This window comes from Canis lupus, chromosome 15 (assembly GCF_048164855.1).
Source record: "Canis lupus baileyi chromosome 15, mCanLup2.hap1, whole genome shotgun sequence".
NCBI lineage: Eukaryota > Metazoa > Chordata > Mammalia > Carnivora > Canidae > Canis > Canis lupus.
The window spans coordinates 46,516,406-46,534,303 of NC_132852.1; the positions used below are offsets into that span (position 1 = coordinate 46,516,406).

The window sequence follows — 17,898 nt, forward strand, 5'->3', positions numbered from 1 at the left end:
TGTGTCCCCTGACCCCACCTGTGCCTTCTTCCCCGGTCGTCTCCCGTTCCGGCTCCCCAACTCTCTTCCTCCTTGGGATTTTTAAGAGAGAAAAATAAGAAAAGGAGGAGAGCAGGAAAAAGAGAAGGGAGAAGGAAGGTCTACAGTAGTCTGGAAAAAGGAAAAAGCAAGTTTGGAAGTCAGCAAACCCTGGCAAAAGCCCCACCTTGGTACTATCCCCCTGTGTGACCTGGCACAGACCATTCCTGTCTCCGGGCCTCAGTTTCCTTACCCGTATAGCAAGGGGAGTTGGACCAGCCACTCTTTGAGGTCCCTGGTATTCTAGGGTTTGGTTATTCTTACAGAAGTGTGTCGGGGTGGGGGGTGAGGACTCTTTGGGAGCAGCGGGGTGAGGTAGAGGAAGGTTCTAGAGTGTGGTGGGTGGCCAGAACAAGGGCCCTTGGCAGAGGACCTGCCTTCTCTGAGTGGTCTCCACATCTTGCTGAAACACCCCCTGTCCCCCACCTTGCCTGCCCAGGCTCTGCTCTCCTTCCTCTGACCCAGAGCCTGTTCCTCAGGGGGCAGATGGGACACAGCCTACTGCCCCTGAGTGGAAGTTCGTCTGTGTGTCCCCTTTGCTGAGGAGGGAAGGGCTGGGGGTGCCGAAGGAGACCTTGGGGAGCAAGGGACAGTCATGCCACTGAGGGCTGAGAGCCCCAGGGTTCTCTCAGAAGCATCCGTGTAAAGAGTGTGTGAATAAAGTCAAGGTGTGTTCTGCAGGTCACAGAGGCCAATGAGAGACAGAGTCCCTGCGGGCTGCCTAGAGGGTTGGGTTTTAAGTTCTCTTTCTCTCTATTTTCCTGTTTATCTCCCCAAATGAAAGTAGTCTCCTTGGGGATCCCTGGGTGGCTTGGCGGTTTGGCACCTGTCTTTGGCCCGGGGCATGATCCTGGGGTCCCGGGATCAAGTCCCATGTCGGGCTCCCGGCGTGGAGCCTGCTTCTCCCTCTGCCTGTGTGTGTGTGTCTCTCTCTCTGTGTCCATCATAAATCAATCAATCAATCAATCAATCAATCAATCTAAAAAAAAAAAAGAAAGTAGTCTCCTTATCCTAATGCGCCTGAATGGGCAGAACCATTTCCTCCTTCTCATTTCCCAACTGAGACCCCTCTAAATTTGGCAGGGAGAGATGGGAGATGGGAGGAGAGGCACCTAGGGGGGAGCAGCACCTAAGGTGGGCATGGGGGGTTGGCACCCACGGTGGGCATGGGGATGTCACCACCCAGAGTGGGCACTGGGTGCTTCTATTGCTGCCTGTGGGCTGGGCCCTCTATCCCCCAGGCAGAAGCCCATCTTCTAGAGAACACCTGGAAGGAATGCCTCATGGAATGGGACATTCTCTGCTATTTGTCACCATGTGAACCCTTTCCTTGGGTTTGGGAGGGGGAAGTTGCAGGGCTAACCAGTGACATTTGGGAAGGTGGCAAAAACTGCATGACACCCCCAGGCCCTCCCTCTGGGGTCAGAGCCCAGGCCACTGGAGGCTCGCTGGGTGGAGCATGTGATAGACAACAAAGAGGATGAACTGGCAGCTCGAAAGTCCCCAACTCCACCTCCAGCCCCACCCCCACCCCTACTCTAGTGCCAGATCTGCAACAAGTTGTCACATGTTGGGCAAATCACTTCCCACAGGGGCTCCATGTTCCTTTATCTGAGCATTGCAGGTTGGTTACCATGACCTGGGGGATCCCTTTCAATCTTGAGAGCCATCAGCTCCAGGGTGAACTCGGGCAGGGTTGGAGGGCTCCATCCTTACTCTATTCTCTGGCTCCTCCCTATCGCCTACTCCAGCTGAGGTCTCCTTTCCTGGGACTGACAGCTAGGACAGCCGGGACTATTTATGGTGTGGCCTGTGTGTGCCCCCTGCCCCTCCCACACAAGGCCTCTGCCTGGCTCCCGCCCAGTCCCTGCCTGGCCAGTCGGCTAGTGGCACACCCTGAGTCCTGCTTCTTTGGCTCCCTCTCTCCCAGAAACTGGCTATGCATGGGAGAAGGAGCTCCCCTCCCTGCTGGGGACGCCATCTGGGGTACCTTCCTTCGGCCCCCTCCTGCCGGGTCTGGGGGGCCCAGGCCTGCCCAGCCCGGGAGCCGGCTCGGCGGTCGCCACTACTGTGCCGTGACATGGCCCTGCAGAATGCCCTGTACACGGGAGACCTGGCGAGGTTGCAGGAGCTCTTTCCCCCGCACAGCACGGCTGACCTGCTGCTGGAGTCCCGGGCCGCCGAGCCTCGCTGGAGCAGCCACGAGAGGGGTGAGGGACTGGGGAGGGGGTGGAGGGCTAGGAGCCAGGGGCCTGGGCTGACCCTATCAGGCACAGAGATACCAAGTGCTTGAGGAAAGGAGAAGCCCCTGGCTACTTCTCCCCTACCCAGAGGCTTGCCTAAGCCTTGGCCCAGGAGTGAAGTCATGCGGAGCCCAGAATAGCTTCTGCTGAACTGCGTGGCTGGGTCAGGCTCGGCTCAGGGACACAGAGACCCTCTCCGTCTGTCCCCGTTTCCCTCCTCCTCTCCCTCTCTCTGCCTCTGACCTCCTGCTGCTCCTTTCCCCGCTGCTCTCCCCACATGCTCATACTCTGTCCTCATGAGCTGGTCCCCAGAAGAGTGCAGGGGGCAGGGAGAACCCTCCAGTGACAGACACGCCCTCTGTGCCAGGCTGGTGGAGAAGCCCAACAGAGGGTCTGCAGAGCACCCAGAGTCTGGCCCGGGACCCATCGTCACCCGGACAGCCTCGGGACCTGCCCTGGCCTTCTGGCAGGCCTTGTTGGCCGGGGACGTGGGCTCTGTCTCCCGCATCCTCACGGACTCCAGCACCGGCCTGGCTCCGGATTCCATCTTTGATACCAGCGACCCAGAGCGATGGAGGGATTTCCGCTTCAACATCCGTGCTCTGAGTACGGGTCGGGGGGCCTAGGGCTGGGTGGGGGTCTGAGTGGGATTGGGGAGGCCAGGGACGGAGCTCTGGGCTCCCTCTTCCCAGCCTCTGCCCACCTCCTCGGTCGCCTGGGTGTTCTGCACCTCCCGCCAGGGTCTGAGGCCCACATCCCCTCTCTCCCTAGGACTCTGGTCTCTGACGTACGAGGAGGAGCTGACCACCCCACTGCACGTGGCAGCTAGCCGGGGCCACACGGAAGTCCTGCAGCTGCTGCTGAGGCGGCGGGCAAGGCCTGACAGTGCCCCTGGGGGCCGCACCGCCCTGCACGAAGCCTGTGCTGCGGGCCATGCGGCCTGCGTCCACGTGCTGCTGGTGGCCGGGGCCGACCCCAACATCCCCGACCAGGACGGAAAACTCCCCTTGCACCTCTGCCAGGGGGCCAGCACCCTTGAGTGAGTGACCCCTCAGCCCAGCCCCCTTTCTACTCTTAGGGGAGAAAGAGATGATGACCTCAGGGAGGGTGAGGGAGCATGTTAGGGGTCAGAATGCTTGGTGGACTGGGATGGAGGAGCCAGGGCTTGGGTGGGAAGTCAGGATGTGATTAGTCCCCAAACCACCCTACCATTGGCCCTAGATCTTTGGAATGGCTTGTACATGGGGCAGTTTCTGCTTCCCCAGGGGTATGAGAGGACCGGTGCAGGGACTCGGCCATATAGCCTGTGTTGGGGAAGTTGTCTGGATCCATTATGGGGGAGATGGTACACTATAAAGTCTTAATTTTTCTTAGCTTTATCCTATGCTCCAGGCCCTGTGATAAGCACAGTAGTAACTGAGGCATGATCCTATCCTCAAGGAGCTGACTATTCAAGAGTGATCCAGATAGTCTGTAAAGGAGAGCAGCCCCCAGTTAGGGCATGCATTGATCCCTGTGGGCAGGTCTGGCATTTCCCTATTGGCAGGGATCCTTCTGAGAAATGGGCCAAGAGACCCAGTTCCACTAGCTAAACTTACAAGAAACTGATAGATAAATGCATGTTTCAATATATTATTTAGTGTAGGAGAAATTCCTTTACTATGACCCAAATAATTATGCCCTATGTGTAGGGAACCGTGGGGGACGAGTCCTCACTCAATTTTTTGATGAGCGTAGAATCCTGGCAAAGGGAGCCTTGTACATACGGTAGAGGCCCTTTCTCTACTGACTGTACACCCAACAAATTTCACATCTTGCTTCTGAATGGTGCCAAATTTTTATTCCTTTCATGAACCTTCTCCCTCCTGTTAACCTCATCATCTCTCAGCAGACTCCATTGACTTATTAAGGTCGAAGATGTATTCTACACCAGTGTATCCCAATAGAAATACTATGTGAGCCACATATGTAATTTAAAATTTCCTAGTATCATTATAAAAAAAAGAAGAAGAAGAAGAAGAAGAAGAAGAAGAAGAAGAAGAAGAAGAAGAGCGGGGTATCTGACTGTTTCAGTCTAGTAGAGCACGTGACCATTGATCTTGGGGTTGTGAGTTTGATCCCCACATTGGTGTAGAGATTACTTAAATATAAATATAAAATCTTTTAAAAGTACAGAAAAAATATATGAAATTAATTTTTAAAATTGTGCTAAAATACATAGAACATAAAAGTTACTATCTTGACCATTTCTAAGTGCACAGTTTAGTGGCACTAAGTGGGTTTATGTTGTTAGGCACTCATCACCACTATCCTTCTCATGAACATTTTTAATCTTCTAAAACTGAAATTCTGGGGACACCTGGGTGGCTCAGCAGTTAAGCGTCTGCCTTCGGCTTACAGAGTGATCCCGGGGTCCTGGGATAGAGTCCTGCATCGGACTCCCTGCCTGGAGCCTGCTTCTCCCTCTGCCTCTCTCTCTGTGTCTCTCATGAATAAATAAATAAAATATTTAAAGAAAATTTTTAAAAAACTGAAATTCTGTCCCTACTGAACAATAGTTTTCTCATTCCTCTCTTCCTCCAGCCTGTGACAGCCACCATTCTTCTGGTTTCTAGAATTTGACTATTATAAGTACCCCATATGAGTGGAATCACAGGACATCTGTCCTTCTGTGATGGCTTCTTTCACGCAGCACGATGTCCTCAGGGTTCATCCATGTTGGAGCAGGTGTCAGGATGTTCTCCCTTATTCAGGCTGAATAAGATCCCATTGTATGTAGATGCTACATTTTATCTATTCACCCTGCTGATGAACACTTCAATTGCTTTTACATTTAGGTGATTGTGAATACTGCTGCTCTGAACATGGGTGTACAAATATCTGTGAAATGGGTGCAATTAATTTTAATAATATATTTAACATAGTATATCCAAAATGTTGTGACTTCCGCATGTAATCAATATAAAGAACTAATGAGATATTGTACATTGTCTTTTTGTACCAAATCTTCAAAATTGATGTGTATTTTACACTCACAGCATGTCTCAATGAGGCATAGTCATAATACAAGTGCTCAATAGTTGTGTGTGGATGGTGGCTAATGTATTTGACAACACAGCTCTATAATACCACAGTTTTTAGTTCTGGCCTCATGGAGACCTCACCCAGTGAGAATCATTCTTTCCTTTCCTGAGTAAACAAAAGTATTTTTTTAAAATATTAAGAATCTTAAATTCTAAGATTTTATCAATTTATTTGAAAGAGACAGAGAGAGTGAGTGAAAGCACAACCAAGGGGAGGTGCAGAGGGAGAGGGAGAAGCAGACTTCCTGCTGAGCAGGGAGCCTGACATGGGGCTCGATCCCAGGACTCTGGGATCATGACCTGAGCTGAAGGCAGATGCTTAACCGACTGAGTCCACCAAGTGCCCCAAAATTATTAAGGAGAATTTAAATATATAGAAAGGGGGGGAAGGATAATACAAATGGGCTCCCATGGTCCATTACCACCCACTCCCCTGCCAGATGCTGCTATCATGACCTTTCCAGGCAATGTCTCATGTGTTGCTCACAACTTCATTAGGTCTAGGTATTAGCTATTATCCCCATTCTATGGATGAACACACTAGCTCCAAGAGGCTAAGTTCCCTTAGCCTTGAATTTCAGTGTACACATTCCTTTTTTCTTAAGATTTTATTTATTTATTTGAGAGAGAGAGAGAGAACAAGCACATAGGCTGGGGTGGGAGCAGAGGGAGAAAGAGAAGCAGACTCCCCCACTGAGCAGGGTGCCTGATGCAGGGCTTATCCTAGGACCCTGAGATCATGACCTGAGCCCAAGCAGATAATTAACTGATAGCCCCCCAGGTACCCCCAGTGTACACATTATTATAGGCACACACAACCTTCTGTGAAGGCTGTCTTAGAGCAAATCTGGCTGGCCAATTTTGGTTTTGTTATTCTTTCTCTCATGCCCCATCCGCACCCCCTGCCAGGCCCCATGTCCCCCTTCCTCCACCAGCCCCAGCATGCACAGCACTACATCTGCCCTGCTGCCCCCTGGGCCAGAATGCCAGCCCCTCCCCTTACTAGCTGTGTGAACGTGGGCCAGGTCTTCACATCCTCAGGGCTCAGTTTCCCCTGGGAACCTGGGATGAAAGAAGCCAATTCATGCCAAGCCCTTGGAAAGGCGCCTGTTTTAACTGCATGAGGGATGCATGTAACTTTTATGCCCATGAAGAGTTAGTGCATGACTCCTGCAGATAGTATGTGGCTGGAAAAAAAGGCAAGCTGACCCTGCAGGGCCCAGCTGGGACGACTAGTGACCCACAGGGTAGAAGGGGAGGGGCAGACAGAAGCAGAGGCCATCAAAGAAGTCCCCCAGGTTTGCTCTGCTTGGACCAGTAGGAGTGCAGGGCCCTATTTCCCTCCTCCTCCACCATCTCGCCCTCACCAGGTGCGCAGAACTGCTCCTGAGGTTTGGGGCGAAAGTGGATGGTCGGTCTGAGGAGGAGGAGGAGACCCCTTTGCATGTGGCTGCCCGGCTGGGCCACGTGGAGCTGGCAGGCCTGCTTCTGAGACGGGGGGCCTGCCCTAATGCCCGCAATGCCGAAGGCTGGACCCCACTGCTGGCCGCCTGTGACATCCGCTGCACGTCCCCCACCGATGCTGAGGCCACCACCGCTCGCTGCGTCCAGCTGTGCCATCTGTTGCTCTCGGCCGGAGCCGATGCCGATGCTGCTGACCAGGATAAGCGGCGGCCCCTGCACCTGGCCTGTCGCCGCGGCCACGCAGCCGTCGTGGAGCTGCTCCTGTCCTGCGGCGTCAGCGCCAACACCATGGACTATGGGGGCCACACAGCCCTTCACTGTGCTCTGCAGGGCCCACCTGCGGCCCTGGCCCAGAGCCCAGAGCACACAGTGCGAGCCCTGCTCAACCATGGTGCTGTCCGCGTCTGGCCTGGGGCCCTCCCCAAGGTAGGGGGCTGGGGCTGGAGGGAGGGCCGTGAAGGTGAGGGAATGGGGAGACTCAGACCTGTTCCCACTTGCTCTAGATGCAGCCTCTAACACTTGAGCACGAGCCAGTTCTTCATCTTGCATTCATCCAGTAAGCAAAGCCCAACAGGGGGCAAAGGCAAGGATATAAACCAGCAGGAGGTGTGTGTGTGTGTGTGTGTGTGTGTGTGTGTGTGTGCATACATGTGCTCACACCCGAATATACATGTGGGTGCATACATACATATACATGCGAATGTTCACACACGTGTGTGCACGTGTGATGATGATGGACTGAGGGCACACATGCATATACACGTGGGTGCATACATGCATATACATGCGAGTGTGCATGCACACATGTGTGATGGTGGGCTGAGTGCATACGTGCATATAGACACATTTGCATACATGTTTACGTGTGTGTGCACATGTGTGATGAAGGTGGACGGAGGGCAGGAGGTCAGATTATCATGCATCTGAAAAGACAGGAGCCAGGACTGATGTGGGTGGGCATCAGAGAATTGTTTCTTCATCAGGCGAGCGAGCTGATGAAAGAAGCGTGCAGGCAGCTCAGCCTGGCAGTGGGATCTGTTCAGTGAGACACTCTGTGCATGGGAGAGGCTTCCAGAGCAGAGCCATGAGCCTGGGTCATGAGGTTCAAACCCTCCTGAACTTTTGCAGACAGATATGGTCCTTGTTTTGGGGAGCTTAGCAGGACATGCATCACCCAGACCAGCAGCTGCTATCCTGGCACCAGAGAGAAAACCTTTCACTGTCAATTTCCTGCCTGTATCTTATTTTGTTAACATAAAATACTCCCCAGTAGGTTCAACCTGGAGATCTGTGCTACTTAGGCCCTGGCAGGGGGCCCTGTCTCATACCTCCTTGTATCTAGAGGGGGCCATATACTGTCACAGAGGATTCTGGGACTGGGGTGGGGACCCCTGTTCTCTGAGGAGCTGGGTCAGAATGGATACAGGGTAGCAGGCTGTGAGCAGGCCCCCTACCCCATTTCGGGCTTGAACTGTCCAGCCCTACCAGCTCCTGGACACTCCTCTCCTGCCTTTCCCCTTCACTCACAAACCTAGAAGCATCTATCTAGATTCCTAAGCAAGACCAAATAATTAAACAGCCCGAGAGTTCGGCAGATTGGTCTCCCCTTTGGGAAAATACAAGAAAATCAACAATTAACACTAATTAATCTCCTATTAACACCAGATAATTAGGAGACAAGCAATCCCCCTGTAATCTGACGGTGGCTCTGACAGCTAATGATTTCCCCTTCAGGGAGGGGTGGGAGGAGGAGGCGGAGCAGCAGACAGATTTCCTGAGACCTGGTTACCCATTCCCCCAGCCCTGATCTGCCCTGCCTTAGGGACCAAAGGGGCTGGCACAACCAAGTGCCCCATTCCTCCCTTCATTTGAGTGCCGTATCCCAGGTGATTGAAAAGTTCAGGAAGGAGTCTACCTCCGTCTCCTACAATCTGCAACTGCTCCACACTTGGCTGAGGTGCCTATGTCCCTGCAAGGAGTCATCTATGATCACTGCCAGCCTCAGCCAGCTCTCCAGGAGCCACTGGGTGCTCAGGAAACCTGGAGTGAGGGTCTGGCTTTGATGCTTGTTCCTGTGACTAATAGGCAAGTCACTGGAACTCTTTGAATGCATGTTCCTTGCATGTAATACAGTCTCGGCCTACCAGTCTCTACCTAGTGATAAAAAGCTCTAGGAGCCCCGTGGGTAACAGTAGGAACAAGCACAGCCCTGAGCACCACCCGACAGTATTCTATGGTGTGTCAGCTGCTTCATGGATGCCTTCAGTTCTCCCAACAAACTCTGATGTAAGTGGCTGACCAAGAGTGCAGGCTCTGGAACCTGGCACCCTACCCATGTGACCCTTGGCAAGTTGCTTAATTTCTCTGGGCCTCAGTTTTCTCATCCATAAAACAGGGACCGAAGAGTGTGCCTGCTTCATAGGGTTAGTATGAGAACTGAGCTCATATGTATAAAGCCCATTAGACAGGGCCTAACGTGGAGTTAGTGCTCAACACCTGTTAGCTCCTGGTTTTCTTGGTTAAATAATGTGTGGGAAGGCTGCTGGGCATTATGCCAATGTAAGGAGAGAGAGATGCAGGTTGAACAGCCTCAGGGGACTTCCTGGAGGGGCTAGGACTGGGGATGGGCAGGGCTTGGAGATGGAGGAGGAAGGCACAGGTATTTCAGGCAGAGAGCCGTGGCAGGAATCAGCATGGCCTAGAAGGCACAGAGAGACCCCCGCCTGAACGGCAGACAGGGGTAGCAGGGAAGAGCAGGACAATCAGATGGGACCAGCCTGTTCTTTCCTAGATCTAAGGAGGAGGAGTAAGTCAGAGACCCACTCTGGGCAGACGGGATGGGGCAGCTCTAGTGAGCACTGCTGAGATGCAGGTCAAGAGGCAGAGGGCTCCAGGTGTGTGAGATACTTTCTCCAGGGGCCCCTGCTCCCACTACTCAGCAGCACCCAGTGCATGCAGCACCCTAGCCTGCCAGGTAGGGGGGTCTCCTTGTAGGCAGTGGTTTTAAAGCCCCTAATGTTGCATGCAAGTGTGTGTGCGGGGAGAGGAGTGTCATGTATAGGAATGCTGCCGGAGAGATAGTACTTAGCTGTTTTCAGATTTTACAAAGGGTTTGTGGCTACTGCCTATAGCTTGAGACACAGTAAGAGATGGAATGGATAAGCACAAATCTGCTTCTAGCTAGTACATGCAGACTCGGGTGAGTATGATGGCAACTGTGTGTGTCCAGGCCGGGTGTGGCTGTCTTTCTTTCCACGTGGACAGTCTCTGGCATGGGCTGCTCTCCCAGCATGGCTCACCCTACACTGCACCAGGTCATCTCCTCAGAGAGGCTTTCCTTGACCACTCATCTAGGACAGTACCCTCCTGACACTGAAGTCCCCAAATCTACTTATTTTTCATTGTAACAGCTTATCTGTAAGTGGTTATTTATGTGTTGATTGTTTTTTCCCACTGAAATAGAAGTTCCCAGCTGACAAAGACCTATCATCCCCATTGCTGGGTCCCTGGTGTTTGGCCCATAGTGGCCCTCAGTAAACATTTACTAAATGATGAAATGAAAGAATGAGTCTGGCTCCACCTTGATCCCACCACCACTCTTTCATCAGGCCTCTGCTGGCCTCATCCCTTCTCTCTGAATCCCCGCCCTAATGACCTCATTTTAACTTGATCACAACGGCAAAGATCCTATTTCTAAATAGGTCATATTTATATGTACTGGGGATTAGAACTTCAATGTATTTTTGCAGAGGGGACACAATTCACTGCACGGCAGCTGTTCTGTCAATGTCTGGTCACCTTGTGTGGACTGGCTAAGCACCTGCAGTGGGTGGTAACCCCAGAAACACTGACACCTCTCTGCCTTCTCCAGGTACTGGAGCGCTGGTGCACATCTCCGAGGACTATCGAGGTCCTGATGAACACCTACAGTATCATGCAGCTTCCTGAGGAGGCCATGGCCCTGGTGCCTCTTGAAACTCTGCAGGTCAGATTCCTGACCACAGGAATCTGTGGTCAGGAATTCAGAGACCCTGAACACACACTCACTCAGCCTGGCCCCAAGGGACTCCCACCACCAACAGGGAAGCTCTGTCAGTTCCCCTACCCTGCCCCAGAGAAACTACCCAGAGACCCGCTCATGTTCCAGAAGAAAACACACAGAATGAACACCCCCAAACACCACTTCTAGAGGCGCCTATAGACACCTGCTGGACACCAGCCTCCCCGCTTTAGGAGGAGAGGGTGCCATTTGTCCAAGGCTGCCCTGCTGAGTCCCTTATTCTGTCTCCAGAAGCACCACCGTTTCTATTCCTCCCTCTTCGCCTTGGTGAGACAGCCCAGATCACTGCAGCATCTGAGCCGCTGTGCACTCCGTGCTCACCTGGCAGCCTGCCTGCCCCACGCCCTGCCCCGCCTTCCCCTGCCACCCCGCCTGCTCCGCTACCTGCAGCTGGATTTTGAGGACGTGCTCTACTAGGTGAGTCCTGGGCTGTATGGGCAGCCCCAACCATTTAGAGGGATGAGTAGGAGGCAAGAGAAGGGTTGGGGGCAGGGCTTTGGCCAGAACCAGCCAGCCAGCCTCCTGGACCATGGGACCTCTCTGAATCCACACCTCTTTCCAGGTGTCCACTGCCTCTTGAGAGACCTGAAAGCAGATGCCCCAGGGGGCTCCAGTCTGCTTCTCACAGCACCCCAAACCCAGGACTGTGTCAAAATTGTTTGCATCAAGGTGGTCCTGTCAGCAGGAGGTCCAACTCCACAGGCAGATGTGGGTGCTGCCATTCCCACCAGGGAGAGAGGCAGATGGACCATGCAGCCAGGTGATGTCTAATGGCGAAACAGCTGGGACTCATGGCAAGTGACACACTCCTCTTGGTCATCTCCTGAGGCACCCCTTCAGCCCATCCAAAGCCTGTATGAGCATTAAAAATCTTCAGGCCTGTGTTGTTTGGTGCTGTCTCCAGCAGGCCCTCCTCTGAGCTGGTCACCCAGAGGGCTCAGGATGGGCAGACTCATGGCCCCTCCCTGGATCTGCCCCATGGCGACAGCTGTGTCATCTTCCTCCTTTGGCATCTACTAGCTATGGAGTGGTCCCAGGCTGACTTGCCCCGCTGGTTCATGACATGGCACAAGGGCCACCAGATGAGACAGTGTCAGGACGCCGGCCAGAGGATGGGTAGGCAAGAGCTGCTCGGGAATGAGGCAGTGTGGACGGTGGGACAGGATGGAGAGGCAGCCTTGGGGTAGGGAGGTGAGGTGAAGAGCAAGGCGGCCAGCCAGAAGGTGGGGTGCAGGTGTTGGCCATCAGGTTCAAGTGAGAGTGGAAGATTCAGGCTGGGATAAAAACAAACAACTCCAGCTACTGCCTGTCCTGTAGGTCAGGGAACACCAGACACCCACATGGTTCCTGCCTCTCTTGGATTTAGCTTTGTGGCAGCAGGAGCTGAGCTGGGATTTATATGCGGGGGGGGGGGGGGGGGGGGGGGGGGCGTGTCCCAGCTCTGCCATTAAATTGTGGAACTAAATCTCTTCCCCTCTCTGGGCTCAAGCTGCTCGCATCTGTAAGACAAGAAAGGAGAGAGTCCCCCCTGACGGTCTTTGCGGGGCCAGGATTTAAAGACCCCGCAGGTGGCCATCGGGGGCGTCTGCCTGCGGCCTACCGCTGACCCAGGGCAGCCAATTGAGTGCCCTGTGATCCGTGACGTCGAGGGTCGCCGGACAGGAGCCCTGGGGCCCCAGAGTGCGCATGCGCTGGGGTTCACAACTTTCCCGCCAACTTCGGGAACCGAGGCGACGGGGTGGGGCCGCGGAGGACGCAGGCGGCGGGGGCGGGGCCGGCAGGCGAAGCCCAAGAGGGCGGGGAGACGCCTCGCAGTAGCGCGACGGAGGTGAGTGGACCCAGGGGTTCCCCTGTGGGGCGCGACGGGAGGACTGGACCGCCAGGCAGAAGCCTGGCGCCTCAGCTGTGGGGGGTGGGGTCAGGGAGACAGGTCAGGGGTCAAGGTTCGGCGGCGATTTCCGTGGGCTTCGTGCGCACGCGTGTGCGAGCTGCCCCGGCTGTGCGGGCCTCTCCCAGAGAGCCCGTCTCGTCCCGGGCGGGGTGGTGGTGGAGGGCCTGGGAGAATGCCCCGGGGCCCATGTGCCTGCCCCTGTGGTCCAGGTGCCGGGCGTGCACGGGCCTGGCTCTCTGGTCCCCAGCTGAGTACCTTCTAGTGCAGAAGGACCCAGAGCAAAGGGGCGGGAGGGCGCCGCAGTGCTAAGCCCTCTGCGGAATTCACTGGGCCATTGCCAGCGTGCTTGGAGCTACTGGAGTCCGGGTGACATTTAACCTGAGGCCCAACCATGTGCGTGGAGCGGAGAAGAGCCGGGAGATGACCTGAACTGATGGAGGTTTGAAAAGCTCTCAGAATGGCTCTGGGGAGAGGGGAGAGGCCAGGGAGAATCAAAGACCATTAGGGGCTACCGCCGAGGTCTAGAATCCCCTGGAGACAGGGAAGCAGTGGGTGAGGCTTGGGACCCTCTTTGGAGACTGGAGGAGACACGTTGATGGGCTGGATGTGGGGGCTGGAGGAAAGCATAATCCAGTATGAATCTCGGTGTTTGGGTTGAACAACTGGGCAGATGGTGGTGCTGGGTATTAGGGTGGGGAAGATGAGCAAGGGGCAGGTGGTGGAGGGATCGGGTGGTCACTCTGGGAGAGATGAGGTCGGAGCTGCCTATTACACATCTCAAAAAGGCAGTGTTACAACGTCGCTTAGATCTATGAATCTGGAATTCAGAGACAAGGTCCGGTCTGGGGATATAAATGGGATCATTGGCATGTGCAAGATGTTGAAGGCTGTGTTCTAAGAGAATCCTGACTCCTGAGGGGATGACTTTCCTGAGAGAGTTGTTTATGCATTTTGACGGACATTTTATTTAATCCCCTACATGTGGTCATTCATTTTATGCCTCCTGAGTCCCAGGCTTTAGGCACTACTAGATCTACAGCTGTGAGTGAGACCAGTTTCTGCCGTCGGTGAATTTTCCATCCAGTCTGTAAAACAAGTGTGCGAATCACTAGTTCACATACAGGGTGCAATGAAGTGAATGCAAAAGACACGTGGGAGCAGGAGCTGATGGCATGGAGAGAAAGGTGAGCAGTAAGGGCAGGGACCTGGCAAGACCTCACAGAAGGCGGTTGCCTCTCCCAAGGTGATAAAAAAGGAGAAGGATTTCTGACCACAGCTGAGAGTACTGGGTCCTCTGCAGGGATGCCTTTTTAAGAACGATAGCAGTAAGGGAAGGAGTGGAGTGGTCAGTGGAGTGGTCAGTCTGAGGTGCCGCTGCCCAACTTCACACGTTCTCGCATTAGCAGGCAGTGTTAGGAAGGTCCTTTCTGGGGTTAGACATCCACAGACACTCTTGCAAGCCAGGGAGCTTCCTCCCCAGCCTCCTGGCTGCGGGTCCCGCGGGCCCAGAACCTCTCCCCGGTAATTGCTTTCCGTAATGTGTTTGCTCCAAACCAATTTCACGCCTCCGTGAGGACTCCGCCCTGCACTGGAGGCGCGGACCTCCCCACCACCGACCTACCCACGTGTAACGCGTGCGCACACACGAACGGCACACATTTTACACAACAGATACACGGGGTATCAAGTAACTGGGCACAAAAAAGTATACACGAACCTACACGCGTGCATACGAGACCTTAAGATGGTTGGGTGCAATTCCCCCCGCCCAACCAGTGTCCTCGCAGGTACCCAGCCGCGGGCGTCCAGCGCGCGCGCCCTAGGAAGGCTCACCTGGTCGGCTTCCTTTGCCCTCGCACGTCTCTTGGACTAACGCCAGGGGTCGCTGCAGTACTCCGCACGTCACCCACGCTGCCGCAGTTGCGCGCTGCTGCCACCAGAGGGTACCCGCGGGCAGGCCCCGACGCTGCCCACCGTGAGTGGACTCTCTCCCGCCAATGAGAGGTGGAGGTACAGACACTGCGGCTTTGACTTTAGAATACTTCGTTCTCGGTATCCTGGGCGCTGGTTTCCAAACCCTGGAGGGGAGGCCAGCCGGTGAGGTCTATGATATAGGGACAAGCAGAGAGAGGGTAGGTTCAAAATAAAATTCCTCTGTATGAGCCTTTTTACCCAACAGGTGAAGTGGTGAGAATGGGACAAGTGAGAGCACGGGGACCATTAAAGAAGCAGAATACTATTTTAGGCGGTGAGAAGAGTGCTTGCCCACCATGGGCCTGTTGGGGGATTCAGTAAGGGAAGCAGAGTTTTCTCTTGGTAAAGAAAGGAGCCTGCTCTCCTCAGAGTTGATAGTGGCAGCCTCTTCCCTGACGGTGAGGTAAGGGAGAGCCACTGATCTGGGAGCCTTCCATCCTTGACCCCTGAGCTCTCCTTTTTCCATTCAGTACAGGAAGGAAAGGTATTCTGAAAGGCATTTCTTCATGTTCGCTGGAGCCTTGCACTGGTTTTTTGGCTAGGCAGAGTAGATATTAATCACTCCCTCTCACAGATGGAGTTAAGTCAGAGGCCAAGGTCACGTGGCTCTGAGAGGTCAGAACAAGAACTTCACTCCAAGTCTTATTACTCCAGCCAGTGCTCCCCTCCCCCCCCATTTGGCCTCAGTTCCACAGTCTACAAAAGGGCAGGGAAAGGGAATGGGCTGCTTCAGTTGCCACTCTGTATGTGCTTTTTATCCTGGTTTAGCTGGTGAATGTCAAGGACTATGCAGAAATCACACTTCATGACCTAGCATGGCAAGGGGACAGATTGAGGATATAAATGGATTACAGATACAGTATCTAACAAACATGCAGCACACCAGGGCAATACTAAGTCCCTGGGGTTTCACTTGCCTCATTTCAGATTTGGTGGCCCGCTGGGATTTATTGGCAACAAGCTTTAAGCCTGTACACTCTGCCAGCTTGAGCAGAGGATTCCACTTTACTAAGTTTAGTTCTGGGCAATAAGCTCTTGGCTTGAGCTGGGTGACGTACATCTTCCAGATCAGAGGGTCTTTAACTTTGAGTCCTTGAAAGTGCATGATCTATTCTGTCCTACCAGAGAGTGACAGGCTTATTAAAGTGGCCTTTTATGAGGGTGGGGTGGTGGGTACTGGTGGGAGGGAGATGTTTCAATATACACCCTCTTGAGCTTTTAGAATTTTGTACTATGCAGTTTTATTACCTATACAAAAAATGAATGCAGTTCCTTTTTAAAAATGTCTCTTCCTCTATGCTTTATTTGATTAGTGGTGTTACTGCTCATACGGCTTTAATTTCAGTGATTGTAACCCAAAGTTCCCTCAATTATTTATCAAGTCAACAAGCCTCTATTGTGTATCCAACACTATAAAGCCATCAAACCAAGTACTGACCTCTCACTTTTAAAGTACAATACACTTTTGAAGTCTGGTCTTCCATATTGGTGCCATGAAGTGCTTGGTTAATTTAACAAAGGGTTCTGAAGCCTATCTTTAGGAGGATGTACAAAGATTATCCTAGTACCCTAGTAGTGAGGCACCTCTTCTTTCTCCATGATGACATCTTCCCACCAGACTTGTCTCTAAGAGGTTTCATGAGTTTAATGTAGAGCCCAAGATGGAGCAGGAATGCAAGGAAACCACAGTCCTCTCCCTTTGCCTGTCTGACGAGTTGTCGATCAAGCATGACCGACGAAAGGTCCCTTCTTGGGTCCTACCCCTTTCTGTCCCATCCTGGTGCCAGTGTCTTTCAGGGTGCTATTTTGTAACACGTCAGTCTGACATTAGTGGTGTTCACTAGGCCACCACAGCACTCCTGATCTGAACAAATGTCACTGAGACCCAGAGTTCCCTCTGCCTGCTCTGCCTTGGCTCAGAAACAGAGACTCTTAGTTGTAGGTTTCCCTCCTCACCTGAGCCCACCAACTTACCCCCACCTAGGCTGCGTCTTCCTAAACTGGCCCGGCTTTGCTCGCTCTTTTAACTAGCTTGGCTCGCCCCAGCCCCACCTGAATAAAAGTTTCCCAGTGACCAGGTGACCTTCATTTTAGCTAGCTAGGCTTGCTCTGTATCCCGAAGCACAGGTCACTCTCCTGTTGACTTGCCTGTCTTAAGTCTTTTTTTGCCCATCGACCTGGGGCTCCTATCAAGCAAAAGTGCCCATGACTTTTGCCTCTAGACTGTCAAATACGCCGCTGGGAATAAGGGGTGGGTGGGGGTGGTAAAAGACGCTGCCATTTCTGTGTCTGAGGATGGGGGAGGTGAACAGAGTCATCTGCAATTAGCAAATAATTAGCGCCGCTGACCCTTGGGGCTCATCAGCGCTCCTGGGGCCAGCCCCCAGCAATCAGCTAGGGCAGGTCGAGAGTGTCAGGCCCAGGAATGAATAGGGCTCATCAGCGGTGCTGGAGCTGGGGAGCCAATCAGGGAAATTAATAGCAGAAGAGAGGGAGGGGTGGGGGGGAGGCACAGAGATAGACAGACAGACAAGAGATACAGATATAGGTGAGAAATGGGGGTGGGGTGGGGTGGGGAATAGAATAAGACAGGGGGATAGGGAATGAGAAATAGGAATAACCAGATAGGGATAGGAAGGACGGGCAGGAAAGGGAAGAGTGGAGGAAGGAAAAACATGTGAGGGATGGGAGAAAGATGGAGGGGAAAGGTGAGAGGAATGGTAAGTACTTGGCATAGTGTGGGCACTAGAGGAAGTCACCCACAGAGGCCACAGCGAGGAACGGGGAGCCCGCCACGGAGGAGGGAAGGAGGAAGAAGGGGAAGAGCCCGTGTCAAGAAAAGGAGCCCCGGGGAGAGGGGAATGGGGTCGGGGAGAAAGGGCCCCCCTACCAGGGCCCTGAGCTGCGGCGCCCGGCGGCAGAGCGCGCCCCCTGCCGTTCCCGCCGCGCCGCCCGAGGGGCGCGGAGGTCCGGTCCAGCCCGCCGCGCCTGGGCTCGCCCTCGGGGCGCCCGGGGAAGGGGCGTCGGGGACCGGCCGGCGTCCCACGGAGGGCGGTGGTCCGGCCGCGCCCCCGCCCGCCCCCCGGGGCGCCCTCCTCGCCTGGC

General features: G+C 53.9%; 1 protein-coding gene and 1 long non-coding RNA gene across 4 annotated transcripts; both read left to right on the forward strand.

Moving 5' to 3' along the window:
* Positions 1 to 26: 26 nt before the first annotated feature.
* Positions 27 to 11,810, forward strand: ASB10 (ankyrin repeat and SOCS box containing 10). Of its 3 annotated transcripts, none has more exons than XM_072776952.1 (6): positions 27 to 2,288; positions 3,093 to 3,360; positions 6,775 to 7,294; positions 10,740 to 10,853; positions 11,160 to 11,345; positions 11,491 to 11,810. In XM_072776952.1, the coding sequence occupies exons 1-5, from the start codon at positions 2,018 to 2,020 to the stop codon at positions 11,343 to 11,345; spliced, it is 1,359 nt and encodes a 452-aa protein (XP_072633053.1). In that variant the 5' UTR covers positions 27 to 2,017; the 3' UTR covers positions 11,491 to 11,810. The 3 variants fall into 3 exon arrangements, 2 of the variants coding, with proteins under 2 accessions (XP_072633053.1, XP_072633052.1); XM_072776951.1 differs by lacking the exon at positions 27 to 2,288 and adding an exon at positions 2,335 to 2,927; XR_012007821.1 differs by lacking the exons at positions 27 to 2,288; positions 11,491 to 11,810 and adding an exon at positions 2,332 to 2,927 and having other exon boundaries at positions 7,372 to 10,853; positions 11,160 to 11,194.
* Positions 11,811 to 12,733: 923 nt separating this feature from the next.
* On the forward strand, positions 12,734 to 16,075 carry LOC140605037 (uncharacterized). Its single transcript, XR_012007822.1, has 2 exons — positions 12,734 to 14,003; positions 14,607 to 16,075. It is a non-coding gene; the product is annotated as an uncharacterized lncRNA (long non-coding RNA).
* The last annotated feature ends 1,823 nt before the right edge of the window (positions 16,076 to 17,898 follow it).

Excerpts from the sequence above, each read along its gene's own strand:
- ASB10 (XM_072776951.1), top strand. The coding sequence starts at position 2,618 with ATGAGCTGGTCCCCAGAAGAGTGCAGGGGGCAGGGAGAACCCTCCAGT. Across the intron at positions 7,295-10,739 it reads GGCCTGGGGCCCTCCCCAAG|GTACTGGAGCGCTGGTGCAC; the intron begins GTAGGGGGCTGG and ends TGCCTTCTCCAG. Across the intron at positions 10,854-11,159 it reads TGCCTCTTGAAACTCTGCAG|AAGCACCACCGTTTCTATTC; the intron begins GTCAGATTCCTG and ends TTCTGTCTCCAG.